Source organism: Euprymna scolopes, chromosome 15 (assembly GCF_053919585.1).
Source record: "Euprymna scolopes isolate OS-2025 chromosome 15, ASM5391958v1, whole genome shotgun sequence".
In the NCBI taxonomy this organism is placed as follows: domain Eukaryota; kingdom Metazoa; phylum Mollusca; class Cephalopoda; order Sepiida; family Sepiolidae; genus Euprymna; species Euprymna scolopes.
The window spans coordinates 115,519,085-115,544,506 of NC_136496.1; the positions used below are offsets into that span (position 1 = coordinate 115,519,085).

At 35.5% G+C, this 25,422-nt stretch overlaps 1 protein-coding gene across 2 annotated transcripts in view; it reads right to left on the reverse strand.

Annotated features, from left to right (window-relative positions):
• Positions 1–25,422, reverse strand: part of LOC145294078 (adhesion G protein-coupled receptor L1-like) — a 1,162,895-nt gene that overhangs the window by 354,237 nt on the left and 783,236 nt on the right. For both annotated transcript variants that reach the window (XM_080141133.1, XM_080141131.1), the window contains exon 15: positions 14,644–14,693. In XM_080141133.1, coding sequence (XP_079997259.1) covers positions 14,644–14,693 — 50 coding nt within the window. The remainder of the gene's footprint in view (positions 1–14,643; positions 14,694–25,422) is intronic.

The window sequence follows — 25,422 nt, forward strand, 5'->3', positions numbered from 1 at the left end:
GTAAATATATGTATATAACGGCCAACTAGCACCATGTGTGTTTGTGTGTATGTATGTGTGTGTTGGGGTGGAGAGGACTCCTGTAAGCCGTGGTTAAGGCAATTTTTCTAGGAGAAGCAAATCTCTGATTAAAAAAACAAAAAACAAAGCGGGAGACCAGTACCCGCATTAAGCTGGTATGCAGTTTAACTTTTTGCTGGCTATCTTACTCTTGCTTGTTGCTGTATCTCAACATTTTGAACCGAGAGAGAGAGAGAGAGAGACTTAGCTGTTGTACAAAGCTAAGACTCTGTAACATCATCTGTGTATAGATACTCCCTCAGGCATTTGTCTATAAAAGTGGTTCTGTGGCGATGGAAAAGTTGTGACGCGTGGAGGCTTGAAATGCTAGCAGTATGTAATAATTGATCTCAATGACCATCTTCAGTGTCATGCCTGCTTGAGCGTGTGAATTCACCGGTAGGACTAAAAAAAAAAAGTCATTTTTGGGCTCGTGTCTGAGGGAGTGGCATTCCTCTGACAAGCTGACGATTTCACAAATATTGAACAACCACCACCACCTCTGTTTGCTGTTAGCCCTATCTAAAAGTGAGCAATGTTTCGCGTGCCAAACAGAGGTGGTGTTGTTGTTGTTGTTGTTGTTGTTGTTGGTGGTGGTGGTGGTGGTGGTGGTGGTTCAATATTTGTGAAATCGTCAGCTTCTGAAAGCGAAATGAAATTTGTATCGCTGCGAATATTGACTCGGACTTAAGTCCTTTGTTCAATATTGAAATTTCTCAAGTGGAAGTGCGAAATGATAAAAAAGATTGAATTTCTTTGGCGTTACGTTTAAAGGTAAATTAAGGGAAGATAAGTCGGGGAATTGGAGAAGGTGTAGTTGGGTTCAATGAAACAATTTATTACAATAGGGGAAATGCTATTGCGAATAAATCATAGAAATAAACGAAAAAGAGACAAATCGCCATCTTACAGAAAAGGTAAAGAAATAGACAAGGTGAACACGTGTGTGTGTGTGTCCGATATATATCGGAGAAAAATACGCGAAAGAGACAAATAAAATAGAAAAGCATTATATATACATATCTTTGTCTACCTGTCCGTCCCTTCCACTTTTTCTCGGAAACACCTGAGCCGATCTGGCTAAAAAAATTTTTAAGCCTTTGTTATGATAAGGTGTACCGAACTAAATATTATCGTATCCATTTGATGCAGTCAGAAATAATTAAGGATTAGAACTCACAATAACACATTTACTTTAACTCTCCAAGGAAACTACTGAATCGATCTGGCTGAAATTTTGTTTGGACATTTGTGATAAAGTGCAGCGGGCTAAGTACTATATTATCCGTTTCATTCACAGTTAAAGTTTGATATGATTTGTTATCATATTATCACATTTAGTCTCACTTGTTCTTGGAAAATACAGAGCCAATCGGGTTGAATTATTTGTATGGCCGTTTGTTGTAAGGTAAAGCGATGTATAAAAGTGGTGAAAATCTCTTCTGTTCGAGGAATTTTTTTAGTGTTTCTGTGTCGAGTATACTTATATATAGGGTGTCTAAAAATGTACTCACAATTCGAATGATGATAACACTTGTATTTATACACATAAATTGAAACAGAATGGCTTTGAATAAAAAGACAAATATAATTGAAGAATTATATTCGTAAATATTACCATTGGTGACCATTATTGTTTAGACAAAGTGTGATTACATTTCTGAGACATCTATTAAATATATGTATATATATATATATAATTTATAAAACTCACCATGTCTCTCTATCTGTCTATCGCCATATTTTCACACTATCTCTTCCAAAACGAAAAGTCGCAGCGCGGCGCTAGAGATCTCACATGATTGGATTTTCTATGGATCGTTCTTTTATGGGTTTTTAGCCGGTTAAATAGTTTTTAAGTCAAAAATGGGTAAAAATCGAAAAAATCGTTATATATTTTGTACATTCATCTTAATTTATTTTTAATCAGTTCATATGCGTGTCACATTGATACAGTGGTAACGTAATCAGCTTTTGAATGTTATAGTTTTGCTTTCGGTTTCGATTCTAGTTGATGGTACCCTAATACTTTTTTTTTACTTTTGAAATCACGACTCTATAATAATATACACGAAATCTGGACAAATTAACATATCATATGTAAGCGTATTTTACGATCGGGCAAAGCCGGGCATCCTTTCCTGCTAGTATATATATATATATATATATATATATATATATATATATATATATATATATATATATCTTTCTCTCCGAGTTTTAAGTATCAAGTTTCCTCAGTGAGTCAATTATTACTTTTTAAAAGGTATCCATTACAATATTGCAACTAACAAGTCTGCAAAATTGTTATTGATGCATATTTAGTAAGTTACTCATCAGATTTTTACCCAGACAAACTCATAAAAAAACTCATGTTCATGTAACAGAAACGCTATCTTCGAAACGAGACGGAACAGTTGAGCGTGTCGTTTACATAGACTATGTAAGCTGTCCAAAATGGTATCTTTATAAGTTTTTTAAGGTAAACATCTGATGAGTACATGATTAAATATGCAGCAAGAACATAAATTCGCAGACTTGTTAACCGCAAAACAAAACAATATTGGAATGGATATCTTTAAAAAAAAAAAAATGATCACTGAGAAAACTTGAGATTTGGAAGTTTGAGAATTATTATATTACAACATATATGCTCTGGAACCTAATAAAAAAGGAATTCATTGAGCTTGGACTTTTTATAAAATTTCCAAAATTAAAAAAAAAAGTTTTTTCCATTATAAATTTTTTTCTTTATGAAAAAGATTTAATCGATTACGATTGATATATACAATCCGAGTACGTTTGAAGTAAGTGATTTACTTCTCTCTCTCTCTCTCTCTCTCTCTCTCCCTATATATATATATATATATATATATATATATATATATATATATATTGGATGTTTTGAAACAGTGTTTCCCAGATGGAAGGCGTATATATTTTTATTGTGGTGCTTTTATCGTTTGCTTATACAATATAGTTAAGTTTAATATGAGGGGCGTTCCAAATGCAATGCCTCCTATTTTTTATTCCGACCGAATTGATCAGAGGGGATTACGAATTGCATTGTCATGAGCTAGATGTGTGCTGATATTGACGGTGTGAAACTAAGAAAACAATCCCTGATATGTATGTGGTCAGAAGCAGAGATGCGTCATGGAATTTCTGACAAAAGCATATTTAGAGTGGTGGCGACCATGAAGAAATATAAATTCGAGAGCTCAGAAGGTTGCTCGTTTTAATAGTACTATTTCCGTCTTTGTATCTCTTCAACATTTTGAGTTAAAAATGGAGGCTTTACTTTATGTTTGAAATCTATTTAAATAAAACAATGTATGTATGTGTAAATATTTAACCGATAAGCTCTTAAACTGCTGGTCACATAGCACTAAAATTAACACAAAATAGTAATCATGTATCAAAGATTGTTTATAACACGTAAAATCTTTGTTTGGATGGATGAATAACGCTTGCAGAAATATGTCGGCAAATTGAAATGCAAAATGTTCATTTCAATTTACTGACGTATTTATACTATTTTTGCGCATACGCAAATTCATTCACAGCTTAAAGTTGTTTGATTTAAAATATTCGTCGATAGCTGAAATGGTAAGGAACGCGACTGCAGCGCTAAATGTTTTGATTTGGATTCTAGCTAAAATCAGTAATAAAATCAGTAATATATATTAGGTACAATATAATATTCAATAGAGAATTGGTTCTGTAATAATAAATACTAAATTTGCATGAATTTGAATATATTTAAGTGTATTTTACGACCAGGCAAGACCGGGAGCCCCCTGCTAGTTGCGTAATAAATGTATTCATAATATGCGTGCAAGAGAAAAATTAGACCACTGAAGTTAAGCAACGTTTAGCCTGGTCAGTACTAAAATGGGTGACCATTTGGGTATTCCAGGTGCTGTAGGTGCTCTCCGCTTTCGATATTGCTTCCATTCCTTACCACTGAACTCAAGCAGTGCCAATTTAGGAGAGGCATGGTTGTGGATTGCACAACCTTTGCCTCATAAGTTTACGCGTAGCTACCCTTATAGTAGGTAGTCATTGTCTCTTGAGACTGAACGGAGACATCGAAGACAAACAAATTAACGTATAATTTTATTCATGTGTCGAAGAAGCAACTAGATGATGATGATGATGATGATGATGATGAAGATAATGATGATGATGATACTACTACTACTGATAATAATAATTGTTATTTTCGTGAAATAAAAAGAGAACAATTGGTGCTTTGATAACGAAAAAAAAAATAAACGAAATTTCACTTAAATTTTTTTTTTTTTTTTTTTTTTTTTTTTACAAAGGCATCACCACATTATCAAGGCCCAGAGGCCACTCAAGGATAAGGGTTAAAGAGTGTACAGTAGAAATTGGTCAATATAGTAATCATTAGTAATGAAAATTTGGTAAATTTAATAACTTATATGGAACGGCTCATCAAGAACTTATTTACTTTAGACTTGAACACAACCATATTGTAGTCAGCCGGAAAGCAGGAAAACGGAAGACAATTCCACAGGCGTGCAGTTCTAAGAAAGAAGCTTTGTTCATGGAATCTACGTTTAGGTTTAGCCACAGATAAAGAGTGGGGGAAATTATTGATAGTGTTTACAGCTAGACGAGTGTTTCTTGTGAAAGTTTGGCGAGGGGGGACCAAAGATTGAAGCTCAGTTGAACACTTTCCATGAAAATAACGATACATCAGAGACAAACTCGCAACATCTCTTCTGTGAGATAGAGGTTGCAAGGAGGAGAAAAGGACATCTCCTACGAGGCTACGAAGTCTATTTTGAACTCTATCAAGGCAGGACAAGTCCTTTCTAGCAGCTCCTGCCCAGATGTGGCAACAGTATTCCATCCTTGGACGTACCTGGCTCTTATATAGGTAGAGAATAGCATCAGCAGTGAGATATCTACTGGATCGATAGAAAGATCCCACCATTTTTCCAGCGGCCTTGGCAACAGATTTGATATACGTGTTCCATTTAAGATCAGGAATAATGGTCAAGCCCAGAAGCTTGTCAAAACTTGAGGCCTCCTGAAGACGAGAGCCATTCATTTCAATTGATGACAAATGTGGATTAGAATGTTGATGATGTAAAGAGAGAAGCTTGGTTTTAGATGCATTAAAAGTAACCAGCCACTCCTTTCCCCATTGTACTACGTGCTCAAGATCAGAGGAGAGAGAATTGGAGAGAACTTGCTCGTTTACTGTCTTAGATGTGGTACCATAAATGGTAGTGTCGTCAGCATAGATGTCTACAAATGATGTAAGGATATGATTTGGAAGATCATTAATGTAGATCAGGAAAAGAGTTGGGCCCAGGATGGATCCCTGAGGGACACCGGCATTAATACTGTGAGCTTCTGATTTTTGCCCCTCAACTACTACTCTTATGAACCTATCAGAAAGAAATGATTTAATAATTGAGAAGACTTTTCCAGCTATACCATAGCTAGCGATCTTATGAAGTAAACCTTTATGCCATACCCTATCAAAGGCTTTAGATATGTCAAGAGCAATTGCTCTAGAAAGATTGCCACCGTCGAGAGATTTGCTAATCCTATGCGATATAACTGTAATGACATCTGCTGTAGATCTAGCAGAACGGAAACCATATTGAGTGTCACTAAGAAGGTTATTTTTGTTGAGATGTTTGATTACTTCTGTATTTAACACAGATTCTAGCAACTTACTCATGACGCACAGGAGACTTATTGGCCTGTACTGAGAGGGGGATGAGCGATCACCTGAATTCTTAAATACAGGGCATACTGATGAGGTTTTCCAGGGAGATGGGAAACTATTCTCCTTAAGACAACGTTTAAACAGTTTTGTAAGTATGGGCGCTAATTCAGGTTGAAGTTTTTTGAGTACTATAATTGGAATACCATCAGGGCCAGTTGCTTTACTCGAATCAAGGTTTTTGATTAGCTTCGCAACATCACGTACAGATATACGTATATCACATAGCGTGTTTTCTGATACAGGAGGAAATATTGGGGGTTGGCGGTCTTGGTCGCAAAGGGTAGAATTTGCTGCAAAGTTCTTGACAAAGAGTTTGGCTTTGTCTGATGCTGACGAGATTACCTCAGGTCCATTGATAATAGTTGGGATGGAGCACACGCTTCTGTTCAGGATTCTGTTTGCTATTTGCCAAAACTGGTGGGAACCAAGCCGCTGCTCAGCTACTTTGGACTTAACAGATTGAGCATACAACTCTCTTGCGTTCCTTATTACTTTCTTACAATGGTTGCTGGCAGTCCTGAAAACGGCTTTAGTTTCCATACATCTATTACGTTTGAAGCAGTGGAAAAAGTGATTTCTGTGCGCAATGGCAGCAGCACATTCTGGAGAGAACCATGGCTGGCTGTTAGGTTTTTTCTGAAACTTTTTAGAGGGTATGAAATGGTCAATACCTACAATTAACCATTCAGTTAGGTCTAATACTATAGAGGACACATCCTTTTTAAACATGGAATGTAGAGGTAGATCAGATATAAATGTACGGAAGCTATCCCAGTCAGCCTTAGTGTATCGATATACTGTACGATGAAGAGGTACATCTGGGGACTTATTACATTTCATTTTTATCTTAATTGATACAACAGAGTGGTCGGAAGATCCAAGAGGCGACAGAACAGAAACTGAACATAGTTCAGGGCAAGTTGTGAGAAAAAGGTCTAGTAGGCTCGCATACTGGCCATCATTATCGGGCACACGGGTAGGTTCCTGAACAATCTGAGTGAGGTCATAGGCAATGGAGAAATCATGACAGAACCTCCCCTCATCATCGGTCTTGTTTGAGTGGGTCAACCATTCAACGTTGTGAACATTGAAGTCTCCACATACGTGAATGTTAGCTGAAGGATAAGTAGAAAGGACTTGGTCAATTTTCTCAGATATGCTTTGAAAGATAGTAACTCCACTGTTGTGGGGGCGATAGAGAGTAAATATAAATGCAGTAGTGTGAGCTAAAGCAACCCGGAAGCACATATAGGGTAAGTTAGGATCTTCCCTGGAGATGTCCCTCCCACATGGAAAGCTATCTTTAATATAGGCACATATTCCATGCCCATGGCGATCTTGGGGGTCAGATTTAGAAGTTAAGTTAGAGTATCCTGAAATTGCAAACTCATCTAGGGAAATAGCCTGTCCAATGCCAGTTTCACTTAAAAATAAAAGGTCTGGTTTAGTCTCCTGTAATTGGGTTTCAACCTCTGGAAGGTTAGAACGAAGACCCCTGATGTTGGAGAAGGAGACATGGTAGTAGGGGTCTACGTTGGAAGTTGGGGAACCGGGTTTAATCGTGTATTTTTTCTTGAAACTTGTCATGATGAAATTTTGGAATTTGTGGACTAGGTCGACAGATTTACTTAGAGCAGGACAGAGAGGGGAAATTAAGAGAGAAAAAGAAATGAAGAATTTTTTATTTTTTTTTTATTTGTAGTTAATGATAAGGTAAAGCCGTAACAATTACCCACTAGTATGGCATCGAGAGGCCACACCAGAAGCTACTGCATGGTCTAGAATCCATTCACCAAATGGCAATACAGCAGCCCCAGTACTTTGCACCTGCTGATAGGACAGCCTCCTTAGTGGTTAATCCAAGGTTCGGGTCCCTGACTATCAGGCGGATAACGTCAGCCCAGACAAAACGTTTACCTCCAGCACCCTTACTAGTGACATGGCTACAAGGATAGACATAGAAACAGAAAATTTCCGCCATCTCAGCCAACTGTTCGCAAAAATACTGCCAACCTAGAAAACAGCTTTTTCTTCTCCCTTTGTCCGAAAAATCACTCATTTAAAAAAATGAGTTATTCATGAATTCGTTATGTTAAAATATGATGCGTTTGATTATAACTAGAATCTAGACTTTCCGAAGCGTAAGGTGAATAAATGGAATAAATCATAAAAAACGACAGAATGATGACGCTACTAGCAGGGAAACCCGACATTGCCTGGGATTTAAGTACAATCAGCGAAAGTTTCACACTCAATACATTCATTGCAATCGAAATCGATGAAATCACCCATTTTCAAATCAAATCGATTGATTGGTTGCTCTAATCGGGGACCCGCATCGCTTCAACGGGAGGAAGCTGCACTTGTCTTCCCGCAATGACTTTATCCAAAATACACTGTAGTCTATATTGGACTATAGCGAACTTACAGTTGATTTTATGAAATTACTCTCATATAATGGCTTGAAATAAAATTTAAAATGTAGAAATCAAGGATTATGGTTAAATTATGCTTTAAACAGAAACATTCGTTTCGAATGAGCCTGTGTCTTATTAAAGACCATATTGTTGATTTTATACACCGAGTTTTTCTACTTGTGAGATGAAAACACTTATAAAATGTTCTTGTGATGTTAGGCTGTATTAGAATGTTAACTTTGGTGAAGATCGGACTGCTTCTTCCTTAATGGAATTTTTCGATTATCGATTTTTATACTTATCTGGGGCATTTCGATACAAAATTTTAGAACACTTCTAAACGCATAAAGTACAATTTGTGTGAAAATTAAAAAAAAAACTCAGCTTAACCATTTGCGAGAGAGAGAGAGAGAGAGAGAGAGAGATTAAATTTATTCAAGTGTAATTTTTACTAGACAGACATTTACATTCAAATGTTATTCGAATAAAATGAAATTCCAATTGTTTTTATCGATTGCATATTTTGTCCGATCCATTAATCATTTTAAGAGGTAGATATTGCTAACCAATCGAGGATACGTCATCAACAATCAGTTCAAAAGGAAAACGTTATTTCAATGATAGAGATGGGGAGTATGCATCATTAAAGTAAGTATTATTTATTCTTTTCTACTGATACTTTAGCATGAAGACCCGGTGGGCCACTCGAGGATAAGGATTCAACAGATCTTCAGTTGGACGATGAACGGCACGATGAGCGGATAATAATCAGAGCCTGTCATGAACAGAAGAGATTACCCAAGAGGAATTTATCATCAAAGAGACAGCTTGACAAGTAGTTATTTATATTACACTTGAACTTGACTATGTTGTAGTTGGTTGAGAAACATTCTCGGAGTATTTTGTTTAACAGATGCTATGTTCAAGATAAAAAAATTTATTCGTGAAAATTTTCTTTGTTATTTATTTTTTGGTGAAGATAGTGAGAACGGAAGTTCATTGCTGCAGCTATAGCTTGAAGAGTTCTTGCTACCAATGATTTTCGAGAAAGGCAGGAATTCGAAATCTGTTGAACACCTATTATGAACATAACGATACCATAGAGAATGGCTAGAAACATCTCTTTTCTTTTTCATAAGGTTAGACACAAGGTCACGCGAGATATAGAAAAAATAGTGCACTAGAAAAATGCTCACTGACGCAGAAAAATACCTGAGAAGCCTCGTCAGATATTCCTCATAGGCGTGCCTCAAGTGATTAGCAACAGACTAAATTTTTCGCAAAGATAGAAGATAAAGCCTTCTAAGAGTGAACAAAATCATTTCTCGACCGACAGCAACAAATCTCTGTCGAACTGACTGTTGATGACGTATTCTCAACTCGTTCAAACAACCTCTACCTGCTAAAGTAATTAACGGACCTGAAAAAAATATTCAATCGGTGAAAACAATTAGGATTTCGATTATTTGGTCTTAATAACAGAATAAAACTGTGTGTAAATATCTGGTTAGTAAAAATTACATTGCGATTTTTCATGTTCTATGCTATTAAGGTCTAACTTCACTAATCTGACTAATGATATACGCATGCGTATCTGCTAATTAATCTTTCACTAAAAGACACTGAAACAACTAACAACTAACACGCAGAGGTCACATATATTTGCTAGTATATATATAATTCATATTATCCATTTCATGTTACTGCCTATATTAAGAGTAAATTATTTTGTCTACTCGCATTATTTGAATTCTTCGGACTACTGCCTTAATTTTAAGTGTTATTTTCACGTTTCGATTGATGGAAACTCCGACCTACTTCAGGTGTATCTTGTCGAACTCAAGTATCTGGCGGAAATTCGAAATATTTTACCTTCTACGCCACTTGACGTAGTGGATAAAGTACTTAGTGAAATTCAGTTGTAAAGTTTTATTGTTCTGGAGGTTGACGGTTCAATCTTCAGTGCGAGCGACACTCAGAATAAAATTATAAATTATTTAGGACTTTTACCCTGTCGTGGCTGACGGAACGAGGAATGCTACCCTTGTGAATTAAACTTCATTGTAGATTCTCGAGTTCGATGGAAAGATTCGAGAGTTCGAGAACATACACCTGAGAAAGGTCGAAGGCTACATCGACTGAAACGTTGTGAAAATAACCCTCAAGATGAGAACAATAGTTCGAAGAATCTAAATAATACAAATAATCAATCCTTATCTAAAAAAAAAAAAAAAAAACAGCAACGTATTATGTCTACCTTAAATCCGTCTATTAACCAAATAAAAACTGCTTTCCAGCCAATCAGTATGCGGTGGCCGTTGGTAGTTACACAACTGTTAATTTACTGGCGCCTCCGATCTGCGCGTGCCTAGAATATCGCGATGTCGTGTACGAGGCAATAAAGAAACATACTTTCAATTATACGAACGGCAATATATTTACGTATTTGACTAACGTCCAGTTGGCAAGCGGTTAACTGATCGCTATGCAACGCGGAGTTTACATTTTTGGATGGTTTATGACCTGACAATTGAAATGCACCTAGACTGAAATAATTTGATAGAAATGATATATGTAAAAAAATGTGACCTGACGAAGATAAAATTCGGTAAAATTGAGGTTTGGAAGCGACAAATCTCCATCTCTACTTTTATATAAAATGCACTTTGCCAGGAGAGAGTTCCCTATGGACTTGGAAACGGCATGGTCGGTTTTTTGATATTTTCCACAAATGCACTTTATGTCTTTGGCAATCTTCTCAGAGAGGTTTTGGATGGTAATTAAAAAATCGATCGAAAAATATCCGATTAAAGAAAGAATGGTTCGAGTTTGACCAAAGTGAACACTTTAATACAGCCTAACACCACAATTACATTTGAAAAGTTTTATTACCACATAAGCAGAATAGCCTAGCGTATTAAATCAACAGTATGTTCTTTGATAAGACAGATGCGCGTTTGAAATAAATGCTTCCATTTTGACCACAACTGAACCATGATACTTAAATTTTGCATTTAAAAAATTAATTATAGCCAGTATATAAAATAATTTTCTAAAATAAATCGCAGGTTCTCTGCAATGCAATATATATTGCTATGTATTGTAGACGATGATACTACAAGGAGGAACGTGAAGCTTCCTCCAGACGCACCGTTGTGAGTCCCCGACTAGAGCACACAATCAATCCATTTGACTGAAAAATGATGGATTGTGATTTCACCAATTTCGATTAAAATAAAAGTATTAAAATTGTGAAACATTCGTTGATCCTAATACAACCCCGGGCAACGTCAGGTCTCCCTGCTAGTACTATTAAAAAGTTATGGTAGTTTTGAAGTTTGTTTGTTCATACGCAAATAAAAACACGTAATCCGTTAATAAATAATGATTAATCAATGTTTGTATTGTTTTGATTGTTCGGACTATTATTCTCATCTTGAGTGTTATTGGCACAACGTTTCAGTCGTTGAAACCTTCGACCGTCGTCACCAGTCGCCTCTCTTGCACCGTGTTTTCTAGAAAAAAATACGAAAAAACACGTAATATGTCTATCCACGGTTTCGTATTTTTTTTTTTTAATAAACAGTGAGAATTAACAGAAGGTTTCAATTAAAAATCGAATCATAGGAAAGTCTTAAAACGTACCCTAGTGACCCCTGAAAATTGATTTTTTTTCTTTTTAATTTACAGATACACCCTCAAACTCAAGGTCCAATTTCTTGCAATACAGAGCTAACCCCCTTTTTCTTAGTTAATAAAAAAAGAAAAACAAAAACATGAGGTTTACAGCTGATGACAGTTCATAGATGTTCATAGACCGAAACGTTGTGCCAATAATACTCAAGATGAAAGTAAAAGTTCCGACAATAAAACCAATACAAACATTCATACATCATCTAAAAAATTTAGGACAACGATTAGTCAAATTACACATTCCTAAGGCAGTAGTTTTACTATGTCCTTACGGAAGTTCGAATCTCACATAAGTCGAAATATATATTTAATTGAATGTTTAATTGTTTTTGTTTTTATATAAATGCAAATGAATTAACATTGAACAATAAATTGCATGAATATATTTTTGAAACTAAAAAACTCTGTTTCATAATCCGAATAAATAAATAAAATTACAAAATACAAAAACTTTTGAACATGCCACTCATGTTTCTTATTTCGTCGTCCAGTTTGAAGTTTGAACAACTCATAGTGGCTCTACATGTTAGGGCTCAAATTAAAGTTTCTTTTGTTAAAAAATGATAGATTTGGCAGTTTTTTAAAAAATAATCTTTATGTCGTCACATAGTATCGTTGTTTTAGTCGATGAAACTTTCCTAACCGATTAATTTGTTTCAATAATATAGAAAAAAAAAGATAATGTACGTTTATTAATCATTACATAACTAACAAAAAGTATTTCTATATTTAAAAGCATATTCTAAAAATGTTTCATGGTAAAAAATGTTTAGAAAAAAATATGTTCACTTATTGATGTTGGAGGCCGTTTAAACCGAAAAATATAAAATCAATTTCTTATAAACGGTCGTTCAGATAAAACATTTCGAAACAGAACCGCACCAACACAGCTTACTTTATCTATATAAATGATGTCAACCAAGTCATGGCTGATGGAACAAGAGCAAGCTTCCCGCACTGATAAAATAAATAGTCCCGTTCGAAATTCCTAGTACGACATAAATATCACCGAGTTCAAAAAGACGCGCATAAAGAAGGTTAGAAGTTACACCGGCCGAAACGATGTAAAAATAATATAAAGATATAAATATCAGTCTGAATAATCCAAATAATACAATGGATAAACCATGAAACTGCAGTAATTTATTAAGATAAAACAAGTTATACTAAGACCAGGCATAACTTAAACCATAGCAGCCATAGACAGAACGCTATAGATTCAAATTTAAGTCTCTTTGGTAGGACACCCTCGACTGGGATGTGAAATCCGATTAACTTCTCTGCATGAAGGCAACTCGCCACACTATGTACAAGAAACTCTTACAGCTCCGAACTAGTTTGAATTGATATGGAGGCCAGAAGAATCTGGATTTCCGACGAGATAGTAGTGGAAGCATGTATGCACTAATGTAGATAATAGTGTTTGTATAAATAAAAGAAATTTGTGCCAGAATGAAACTCTACTTACTATCAATCACTCCTGTATAAACACTGGATTTTCGCTGACTTAATACAATCTGCATCATAGACAATACAGACATATTGTCGAATGTGCCTTCTCTTCTTATCAACGTGTGCAATCATCCAACCTGCACAGAACCAAGTTCTAGTCGGTAACCCTGGAATGTTTCCTTATAGACATATCAAAAATTGTATAGACAAACAGCTAATCGTAGATTCGATCGATAGTGAAGGAAATCATACAAAACCTTCACATGTGTTAGATATCTAAAAAGTGGCGTGGAACGAGAACATGGAACCAGCGTTGATTAAACCAAATGTTCAATTAAAAATTGACAGGAAATTACGTGATACAAGAAAAAAAAGTACCCGAAGAAAGCCAAAGAATAGAACGGTCGAAAATTGTCCCCATCAAGACGAGGAAAACAGTCACAAACATCTAACAAAAGGAAATATATTCAGCATGTCTTCTATACAATGCGCACACATACTGTGTATATATTTGTCATAAATACTACAACTCTATATCCATATAATACGCACACATCTATACTGATCAACTGTGTTCTATATAATTTTCAGAATGTGAGAGATTATATAATTATTTCTAAAGTCAAACAACGTCGCAGTTCACAAGAGCCAAGAAACCGGAAGTCCAAAACTCGAGCTTCGTCCGTATTTGAGCTCATCGGTTAGACCTATTTGAACTCAGGATTCGAAACCTGAACCTCTTGCATGTAAGAGGCTCAGATTTCGAATCTCGAGTTTGGATATGTCTAACTGATGAACCCAAGCGAGGGCGAAACTCGAGTCTTATATATATATATATATATATATATATATATATATATATATATATATATATATATATATTAAATGTGAGGTGATATATAATTATTTCCATAACCAAACAAAGCCGTAGCTTATACAAACCACGAAATCCACAGACAGGAAGTCCTAGACCTACTTAGGTTCATTTTCTTGTATGCAGCATGGTGGTTCAGGTGACAGAGTGCTCGCCTCGCATGCAAGTGACTCTAGTTGCGATTTAGCGAGCTTAGATATGTTTTAGTGATGATCGAAACTTGAGTTTATGACATTTCTCTGCTATTGATGGGTTGTGTGAGCTGCGGCGTTGTTTGATTGTGGGAATAATTTTATATATTAATAACGTTGCATTACATTCATCGAAAGAGGTTTGAGCAGGTGTAATTTGCAGACAATTATTAGTATACTTACTTGTTTGAGGGTCGGAGACGAACGCATTCAGGATTTGAAATATTAAATGTCTGAAATGCGAAGATAAAATAAAGATTTACAAATAGTTAGATTGACGTAATCAAAATGGAGTTAAAATAAAACAACACGGAAAACAAAAAAACAAAAAACAAAAAGCAAAACAAATAATTCAACTGCAGGATAAACCTTTTCTTTTAATTTTTAAATTTCAAGCATTTTCTTTTTACTTTCTACAACAAAAGAAAAAAGGTTCATTGAAATTTTTGTAGATTTAAATCTCTTGCCATTGATTGTCAATGCAATGTTTGTTTTGATAATCGTTCGAAAAAGACATTTTCAATCGATTGGGAAAAAATAGAAAAGAATAAAAAAAAAAAAAGATGGCAAAATTGAAAGTGTTTTTGCTTTAAAATTTTCATGTGTTATTTTTTTTTATTATTTTTTTTTTTTTGTCGGAAAAAGATAAAAACTAATAATACTACAAATCAATACAAGTCTGAAAGAAAAGAAGGGGAGATATACACTGTGCCCAGAGATTAAGAGAGAGGGGGAGCGGGTGTGTGTGTGTATGTGTGTGTGTGTGTGTGTGTATGTAGAAGCGTGGTTTGATTTGATTGCTTGCTTTACGGCATATCAGCCCTTTTCGCGTTATTTAATACCGAATCTGGTCATTTTGATAAACTTTTTTTTAAGCTCCACGTTCTATATATCAGAATACAAATATTAATTCATGGTGTCATTTTACGGCAAATCAACCCTTTTCGAATCATTTAATTTTCAATCTGCGCATTTTGGTAATAGTTTGGCGCTTCAAGTTATTTATTTCTTCAAATATTAATTTATGTTTGTTTTTTTTATTATTTTACGACATATCAACCCTTTTCGAATTGTTTAATACCGATGCTAGTCATTTTCGTAAAATCTTTGTTTCAAGTTTTTTAAAAATTCTTTTTCAAATATTTATTCATGATGTTTGGTTTAGTTGGTTTGCTTTACGGTATATCAACACTTTGGGGGTTATTTAATGCCGAATCCGGTTATTTTGGTAAAAGTAGGTTTCGAATTTTTAATATTTTATAATATTAATTCATGGTGCTTGGTTTGGTTGATTTGAAGAGGAAAATTGTTGTTTTTGACTTTGCAGAACATAATTGAGTTTTGCAAAGGGAAAGACAAAAGCAATTAGTAAATTTTAGATCGGAAAACTATCACCTTCACACAGCCTGGTATGATACCATGCTTGGATTATTTGGACTACTCTTCTCATCTTAAATGTTATTTATGAATAACATTCGAAATGAGAATAGTAGTCCAAAAATACAAAAATGTCTCACTTAGAAATGTTATTGAGAAATAAAGATAGAATGTTTTAACATTGGAGAACCAACATTAAATTTCGTAGGAAAGATCCATTTGCAATGTCGGAAACGCAATTCGGCATTTGTTATTAATTTTAAACAATTCAAAATTTCGGTTTCTATCTTATGAAAATCTTTAAGAGATATAAATTTTAATAATAATTGTACATGATAACATTAGAAATTCAGGAAAAAACGCCCCCCCCCAAAAAAAAAACGGATCTAGTTGGCCCTCAGAGTGAATATTTTTGTCATTTTTTTTTGTACATCTAGTATTGTATTTTTCGTCTTTTAGCTTTACACACACACACACATACACACACACAATTTTACTTTATATAATCGATGGCTTTATTCACTGTTGACGCTGAGAATAGACGTAACTGCTGGAGAAAAAAGAAAATAAAAGATATTCTGAAATCGCGTTCATTCAATAACCAGACCAAAGTAAAAATGAACTAAAGCGTGACTTACAATTGACAAACAAAGCCTTCCAATGCGTATGTGAGGTCGCATCTAAAACAATAACTTTTCAAACATAACACGAGATAATCGATTGTCAAAAACGAAATCAATCTAAAAGAAGTGGTTAAAAAGGGGAGATATTGAGTTATTGTTATTTGAGCTAATCGATAGTTTACCTCAGATTGCCCTCCTCCATACTGTCAATAGATTCCAAACCAATAAATACAATAAAAATTGTTTTTGATTTTAATAATGCAATATTCGAATAATTTATGAATTATACCTTATTTGTAACTAATACATTAAAATAATTCTAACAGTTCTACACCATTTTTATATAGCCCTACGAAGATTCAAATCAAATATAAGCGTAGAACGACAAAATTGTCGCCCTAAATAAAACACTACAGCTTTATTTTAAAACTTTTATTGAAATAATCAATTCATCTAACTTGATTATGTAGTAGAGCTGATATCTATTCAATGTAGCCGCCTTCAGCCTCAATCATTGCCTCGATACGGGTCCGGAACTGGGAACATGCTTTTTCACAAGCGCCGGTGGGAGCTTGGTGAATACTCGGCGGATAGCGGCGATTAGGCTGGCTTTTGTGTTGTGAGAGGTCATGTTGGTGATATTCTCGACGTATGATCGAACGAAGTAGTCCAGCGTATCCAAGTCGGGAGAGGCGGAGACCAGTGAGAGAAGAGTACAAAGTTGTAGCACTCCATCTGAAGCCAAGCCTGGGCCTCTTTGGACATGTGGACCGGCGTCTAGACCTCCTGCTACATTCAGGGTCAACCAACGGTCACTTGATTGCACCAGGGTATCACCACAGTCTTCAGCACATCCAGTTACACTTTGGTGTTGACTTTCAAACCCACTTCGAAGATGTGAGGTGGCATGATGTGGTCCTCATTTGAAACCACACCAAAGACCATCGTCCGGTGCGTTTAGCTGTGCCCTTAAGCGTTGAACCGTTCAGATTTGCATTTTGAGGGTGCTGGCAATGGTCCTGTTGTCATAAAGTTGATCGGTAGAGAGCATGAGTTGTACAGCGGCGCATTTCCGATCTCACTCGTTTAACATTGTGTCACTTTCAGACATGATACAAGGTTTCTATAGCTCTTGGTATTTGTAAACGACTGGCCAACTAGTAGATGGTCTGCAAAAGAGAACAAAAAACAGGTTTTCATCAAATGGCAATGAAGTCACATCGTTTCTAGGACGACAATTTTATCGTTCCACCCTTAATGATACTATACTTAAGAATCAAGATTCCAATTTTAGTCAACATCCAATGTATAGTGTTTATTCTAGAAATTATCTCAGGCTTAAGCTTAAGGAGCATAAAAAGTACTTGAAATTCAGGGAATCTTGCTTCATTAATATCTAATGACTATGGATCAAATTCAATCCAAATCTGGGTGTTGGTGAATTGTACGAACCGGAAGTCGGTAATTGTGCATAATACGAACAGGATTTCTTGTAAATGTCCCCTTGGTCTCGCCTGACACCTGATATTGCCGTTGGAATATGCCGAGTCCCGTTAAAAATGCTCGAAAATCCGTTATAATTATTTTGTTTTGTTTTCTAAAGAGTATTTTCAAGTTAAATTAAATGTTTACGATATTTTTGTTTATAATTATTAGGTGAAAGTACAGAATAGTTACACCCCCCCTTATGTTAAAAATGTTTTTTTTTTCATAATAATAATGTTATTATTTCATATTCGGTAATATGGGTGCATAGGAACCCATCCTTGGTGGTTCAGCCATACAGGACATTTACGAAAAAGCCGGTTCGTAATATGCAACAGTTACGACATATGGTCCGTACCACCAGTACCCAAATCTGATCTACTAAAATTGTCGAATAAAATGATGTGCCCATATTATGGTTCTCAATGGAAACGCTTTAAAATATTCGAAAGAAACTGAAATTAAAAAAAATATTTATTAATTCATATACAATCCCTATTGTTAAAGTTTCACAAGTATCGAAAGAATCTCGATGTTCACAGAACGCTTCCAGGTCTTTTTATTACCTTACTTGTAAATTTATTTCCTTTGTTTTGTAAATTAAACTAAATATAGCCCACACTTGTATTCTTAATGCATAGCAGCTGTGTTTCCAAATTCATCATCGATGTTTTAATATGGTTTAAGTATTTTACGGAGGATGACCTCGTTTCTAGATGAGTGTTAGAAGTTGAAGAAAATGTTGATTAACAGTAACGACGATGTTAACGTGGACAAATTAAAATCATTCTTTTTGTATTTGGGAAAAGTTATTAAATGAATATGATGAGTTGATTGTACGCTTCTGTATTGAGGGTTGAGATAATGATTTCCACTACTTCCTGGTGTTTTACTCCACACACGACCCATAGAGAACTTGAACGCCTACTGGGGAGAACTTGAACGCCTACTGGGGAGAACTTGAACGCCTACTGGGGAGAACTTGAACGCCTACTGGGGAGAACTTGAATGCCTACTGGAGAGAACTTGAATGCCTACTGGGGAGAACTTGAACGCCTACTGGAGAGAACTTGAACGCCTACTGGAGAGAACTTGAACGCCTACTGGGGAGAACTTGAATGCCTACTGGAGAGAACTTGAATGCCTATTGGGGAGAACTTGAACGCCTACTGGGGAGAACTTGAATGCCTACTGGGGAGAACTTGAACGCCTACTGGAGAGAACTTGAATGCCTACTGGAGAGCACTTGAACACCTACTGGAGAGAACTTGAACGCCTACTCGAGAGAACTTGAACGCCTACTGGAGAGAACTTGAACGCCTACTCGAGAGAACTTGAACGCCTACTGGGGAGAACTTGAACGCCTACTGGGGAGAACTTGAATGCCTACTGGGAAGAACTTGAACGCCTACTGTGGAGAACTTGAACGCCTACTGGAGAGAACTTGAATGCCTACTGGGGAGAACTTGAATGCCTACTGGGGAGAACTTGAATGCCTACTGGGGAGAACTTGAACGCCTACTGGGGAGAACTTGAACGCCTACGGGAGAGAACTTGAACGCCTACGGGAGAGAACTTGAACGCCTACTGGAGAGAACTTGAATGCCTACTGGATACCGTCTTCGAGTGTCTAAGGTTTCTCCCCCCTCTCTCTCTCTCTCTTTCTCCAGTTGTTGTCAGAACAACCTGCCATGAGGATACGTTTCCCCACAAGTAAACTCTGACTAAATATTAAAAATCACATTGTATTTCGCCGCCCAAATTAGATTTTGGTAAAACTAACCCACACTAGCTTTTACAAGGAAGGGTACACTTTCTTCAAGTAATGCTACCTTCAATAAACCATTAAGTTGTGTATTCCCCTAGACTAGATGAATTCTGGTCCTGAAATCCAGTAAGAGCAAGAAACGCTATAGCATATTTAAATGGTCCAAAAAGGAGAGGAAAATTAATGTTATCAATTTCTTAAGAAACTGGACATTTTAGACGTAAAGGAGTTTTAACGAAACACTCAAATATTGATATATCTCTTATACAGATCAAGTGTTGGCTTCTAGGAAGCAGCCCCTTGATTTGCGAAAGCGTCGATTGAAGCAAAATGAAATTTTAAAAAATGACTTATTATTCTTGATTTTCATTAAATAATCATATTTATGTACATAACCGGGTAGATTAAACCCCAGGTAAAATAACAGCAGCATCACTGGCGAATGCGGTTTTGTAAATCATAACTGAATATTAATGGCATTTCCCCATCCATGTTTGATCAAGCATTATCTTTAGCTGTAAAGCTTGGTACTTTATACAAACCGATTTTATGTGCAACAGATATGATAAGACTTCCACAGATAAGTAGAATCCTTTGGAAATAATTTTCTCTTTACATCATCAACATTCTGATCCACATCTGGCATCAATTGAAATGAATGGTTCTCGTCTTCAGGGGGCCTTAAGTTTTGACAAGCTTCTGGGCTTGACCGTTACTCCTGATCTTAAATGGAACACGTACATCAAATATGTTGCCAAGGCCGCTGGAAAAATGGTGGGGTCTTTCTATCGATCCAGTAGATATCTCACTGCTGATGCAATTCTCTATCTATATAAGAGCCAGGTACGTCCAAGGATGGAATACTGTTGCCACGTCTGGGCAGGAGCTGATAGAAAGGACCTGTCCTGTCTTGATAGAGTTCAAAATAGACTTCGTAGCCTCGTAAGAGATGTCATTTTCTCTTTCCTGCAACCTCTATCTCACAGAAGAGATGTTGTGAGTTTGTCTTTGCTTTATCGTTATTTTCATGGAAAGTGTTCGACTGAGATTCAGTCTAGGGTCTCCTCTCGCCAAACTTTCAAAAGAAACACTCGTCTAGCTGAAAACACTATCAATAATTCCCCCCACTCTTTATCTGTGCCTAAACCTAAACGTAGATTCCATGAACAAAGCTTCTTTCTTAGAACTGCACGCCTGTGGAACCGTCTTCCGTTTTCACGCTGAATACAATATGGTTGTCTTCAAGTCTAACGTAAATAAGTTCTTGGTGAGCCGTTCCATATAAGTTAACAAATTTATCGAATTTCCATTACTAACGATTACTATATTGTCCAATTTCTACTGTATACTCTTTAACCCTTATCCTCGACTGGCCTCTTGGCCTTGATAATGTGGCGATGCCTGTGTAAAAAAAAATAGTTATGGGAGGATTCCAATATTTATCCAGATTCCGATACAATTGCTGATTCCGTACTTATTTTCTGATTCCGATTCTTTATAAATCTATAAATATTTAACTATAAAATTGTTAATATGTCCCGATAACCGTAAAAACTAAACGTTAAATGTGCATGCATTTTCTCAAACGTAAAAACACACTCGCCGGGTGATTTTACCTTAACTGGTAGTTCGAAATCAATAATCATCATTTTATTATTACTACCAGAAGGGGAAGATTTTTTTTAAAGAAAATCAATTAAGATAATAATTAAAAATCGTTTTTGGCATCGGAAATCTTCAGCTTTCGATACAGATTCTGATACCCACCAAAATTCCGATTTTTCTGATTCTGATTAATCGTCCAAACACTAGTATGAACTGCGGATACCATTATAAATGATATTAATGCGCGTATTTAAGATTTATTTTCTAGTCTTAATATTTTTGTAGAGGTCAGCAATTGTTTGCTATGAAAAAGATGTTTCGGGGATTCAAAAACAAAACGGTATTTTCGCATGGCACTCCGGCATAGTTGATCGGACATCACATCCATTATAGAAACAAAATCACTTCGGGTATCGGATCTAGTTTTTGGTCCAGATTAATATTTTCTAGCCTATTATGCTATTAAAAATATTTGGCTTAACTGTGTCGTTCATCTTTGCTCTGAAAATGCAATTGTTATTTGCAAAACTATTGTATTTTATTCATTATGCTACATATGACACCAAATTTTATTTATTTAAATTATTTCGATAATTATTTTAGTCATATTTAATATATATGTATATATATTAAAAAAAATTAGATAAGTCATCGGTACCGTCAGTTTCAAACCTGAAAATAGAGAACCGTTTTATGTCCCCATACGAAGCTCTCTTCAGCCGACATATCTAATCTGCTTATAAGTGGAAGTGCAACTATACACATACATTACAATGTGTATCTGTTGTAATGTATGTATATATTTTTATTTCCGGATAAGGTAGAATGTATGTATATATTTTCACTTCCGGATAGATAGATCGGCTGAAGAGAGCTTGATATAGGGGACCTAAAACAGTTCCCTATTATTAAGTTTGGAACCGACGGTACCGATGACTTATCTAAACTTTCTTAAAATAAAAATATAAATATTCCGCTATTATTTTGAATTATTTTTTCCTTATAATAGACCACTCGCTGGAATTCTTTTTTCCCAAAAATATAAGTATATTTATATACATGCTCGTAGGGGCGCCCGGCATTGTCCTGTCGTAAAATACGCTTAAATATGATCTTTTAATTTAAATAGATTTCCTACATATTATTATAGTCAATTATTTCATATTATATTGTACCTCATATATAGTTCAGATCCCAAAAGTAGAAAATATATGATTTGAATGCCAACAGTTGGAATCGAAACCGAAATCAAAACATAACAAAACATAGTTTCATGATTAAAACTATGTCCACAAGTTAAGCAAAAACTGAAGTTTATTTGTACTAAATATGGTTAGACTGTAGAAAGGAGTGTGAATTTTATTAAATACAATATAGTTTTCATGTCAATAATGTTTTTGATAGACAAGAGGCAAGCCAGGGCGGTCGGACGGTCCATAAAGTTTTACAATTTTATAGATACACTAGCGAGGGGTACCCGGCGTTGCCCGGGTGTTTGGAGGTGTGTGTGGAAACTCCGGGGGTGGGGTGGCTGGGTTAAAAAAGTAAGTATGAGGATCGATCCCGAACCCTTGAGGCAAAGTTGTAAATTAAAGTGAAAAAAAAAACGTGCCCCACCGCGAGATGCTAACGGAAACACGTTTGAATTTATTTAATTACTTGGATTTGGCAGGTGCCCGTTTTAATGAGTTAATGAGGCCAGGTTTGACTGCGGGATAGTATTTTCCCAAGATGTTATTAGGAAAAAGACTAACCTACATGCGGCGAGCGACAAATATTGAATATTTATCTTCCCGAAATCGAGCAAATTAAATAGACAGGCGAGCTTCGTTGTTAACTGTGAGATATTACGATTTATATGTGATATAAAAAGTTTTAAAAAGTTGTGAAGCGACTGACCGCTTCTCTGAAAAAAGCCTTTTTTAGACATACAGAAAAATCGAACATACATACATACATACATACATTTTCGTTTTTATATCTATAGATGTAATGCTTATTTTTATATATATTACACAGTATTTAGTGTTTACATTTTGTACTGAATGTTTTATATGGCTTTGGATTTGCTTTATCTTCGATTATTTTTTTATAATTTAAAAGCGTGTCGATGGCCGATAATTGCCTTATTTAAAGATTTGGATTTGCTCTTATTATTTAAGTATCTAAATATTTTGACCAACATTGTGTAATCATTCTTAATACTAAAGCAGCAACTGGGTTATAAAATCTAGTAATCTTAAAGTAATTCGTGCTATTCTCATAAATTTCGATATAATGTTCTCATGATAAAAAGGTATATATATATATATATATATATATATATATATATATATATATATTATATATATATATATATCAGTTTGGTACTGGATAGACTTTTTTTATTTATCTTTTTCTGACCATAAAATGTCCTCTTTTTATCCCAACGATAAATTGTGCACACAAAAGAGTGATTCGTTGACGTCACACACACACACACACACACACACAAAACAACAACAAAACAAATATATATTTTGTAAAAGGAACGCTTTCCGTTCAATCCCCGGTGGAAACACATAGCGTGACTCATTTATTTTTGTTTCGCGACCCGCAATATACAGTGGGGGGGGGGGTCAAAAGTGTTTGCAAATTGTATAAATTGATAAATTTATGCTTCAATATTTTCCAATATAATAACTATGTTACTCACTGTTTGATATGCAAATATATGAAGTAAATTCATAGAAACGGAAACCAAATAATCATATTCTGGGGGGGGGTATGGATCTTTAAATGATTTCAGGAAGGAATATGGACCAAAAGAGTTTGCAAGCACTCATTTATCCGCAATAAATACCATTTTTAAACATGATATAATTCGAAAAATTGTGTCATCATGATTATAGTACCATATATTGATAACATATTACAAGAAAACAACAGTTATTACTCAAATAACAATTAAGAGAACAATACGAATTTATGAAACTATTTAACCCTTTATTCGCTTTCCTCCATTTTTAATCAAATCAATCAGCCTCCTATCAACAGAGGATGTTAATGTATGCCCTTGCTGAGGTGTAATTTCAGAAGATATCTTCTTGATTCTCTCCCAAATGTCTTTTTACTATGGAATTGATGCCAGTTTTCGTAAACCTTCCTCTTCAGAATTGACCAGAGGTTCTCTATCGGATTCAAATCCGGGCTCTGAGGTGGCCAGTCCATCAGACGTTCACCAGAGATCCCCTTGTCTGAAAGCCAAGCTTTTGTGAACCGAGAAGCATGGCTTGGGGCATTGTCTTGTTGGATAATTAGATTCTGGTTGAGATCATCATTTTGTGAATTCAACAAAGGCAATAAATTTGTTTCCAAAATCTTGCAGTAGTTCACAGAATTCATTTTGACACAGTCAGGGACAAGAAAAGGATCAACAATCTCACTTCCAATAATACAAGCCCAAATCATCACTTCCCCTCCTCCCTTTTGACGTCTGAATCGCAAGCGTGGGCTATTGCCTTTAAGAAGCCATCCCTTGGCCCAACCGTCGGGGCCGTCGAGGGTTGCTCTGGCCTCGTCAGTCCAGAGAACATTTTGAAAATTGGTTTTCAAATATATAGTCGCTTCTGACAGTTTATATTACTCAAAGGAGGACATTTTGTCTGTGTTCTCTGGTCGGCTATCTGTTTCAAAATCCGATTTCGGGTCCTTTTAGAGATGCCAGACACTCCTGCATGGTCGAAAATAGCTTTGTTTGTGCTGTGCGTGTTTGCTAGCAAAATCCTCTTGATTTTTCTAATATCTCGTGGTGAAGTTACCTTTAGTCTGCCACTTTTATGCTTGTTTCTTCTATCTTTGCCGTCAATGACAAAACATTTCACAGTTCGATGATCTGGTTTCAAAATTTTCGAAATTTTCAATGTAGACTTCTTTGCAGCAAGAAATTTCACCCTTCTCCCTATCTGTCAACATCTTTCCTTTAGCCATTATCAATAAATTAAGAGTACCTGAATAAACTTTTGGCTCACCTGAAAAGTGAAAAATGTCGAACTATTATTAAATTCTGGCTTTTATCGTAAAATGTAGTAATGTCATTATGACATAACACCAAAAGATGGAGAA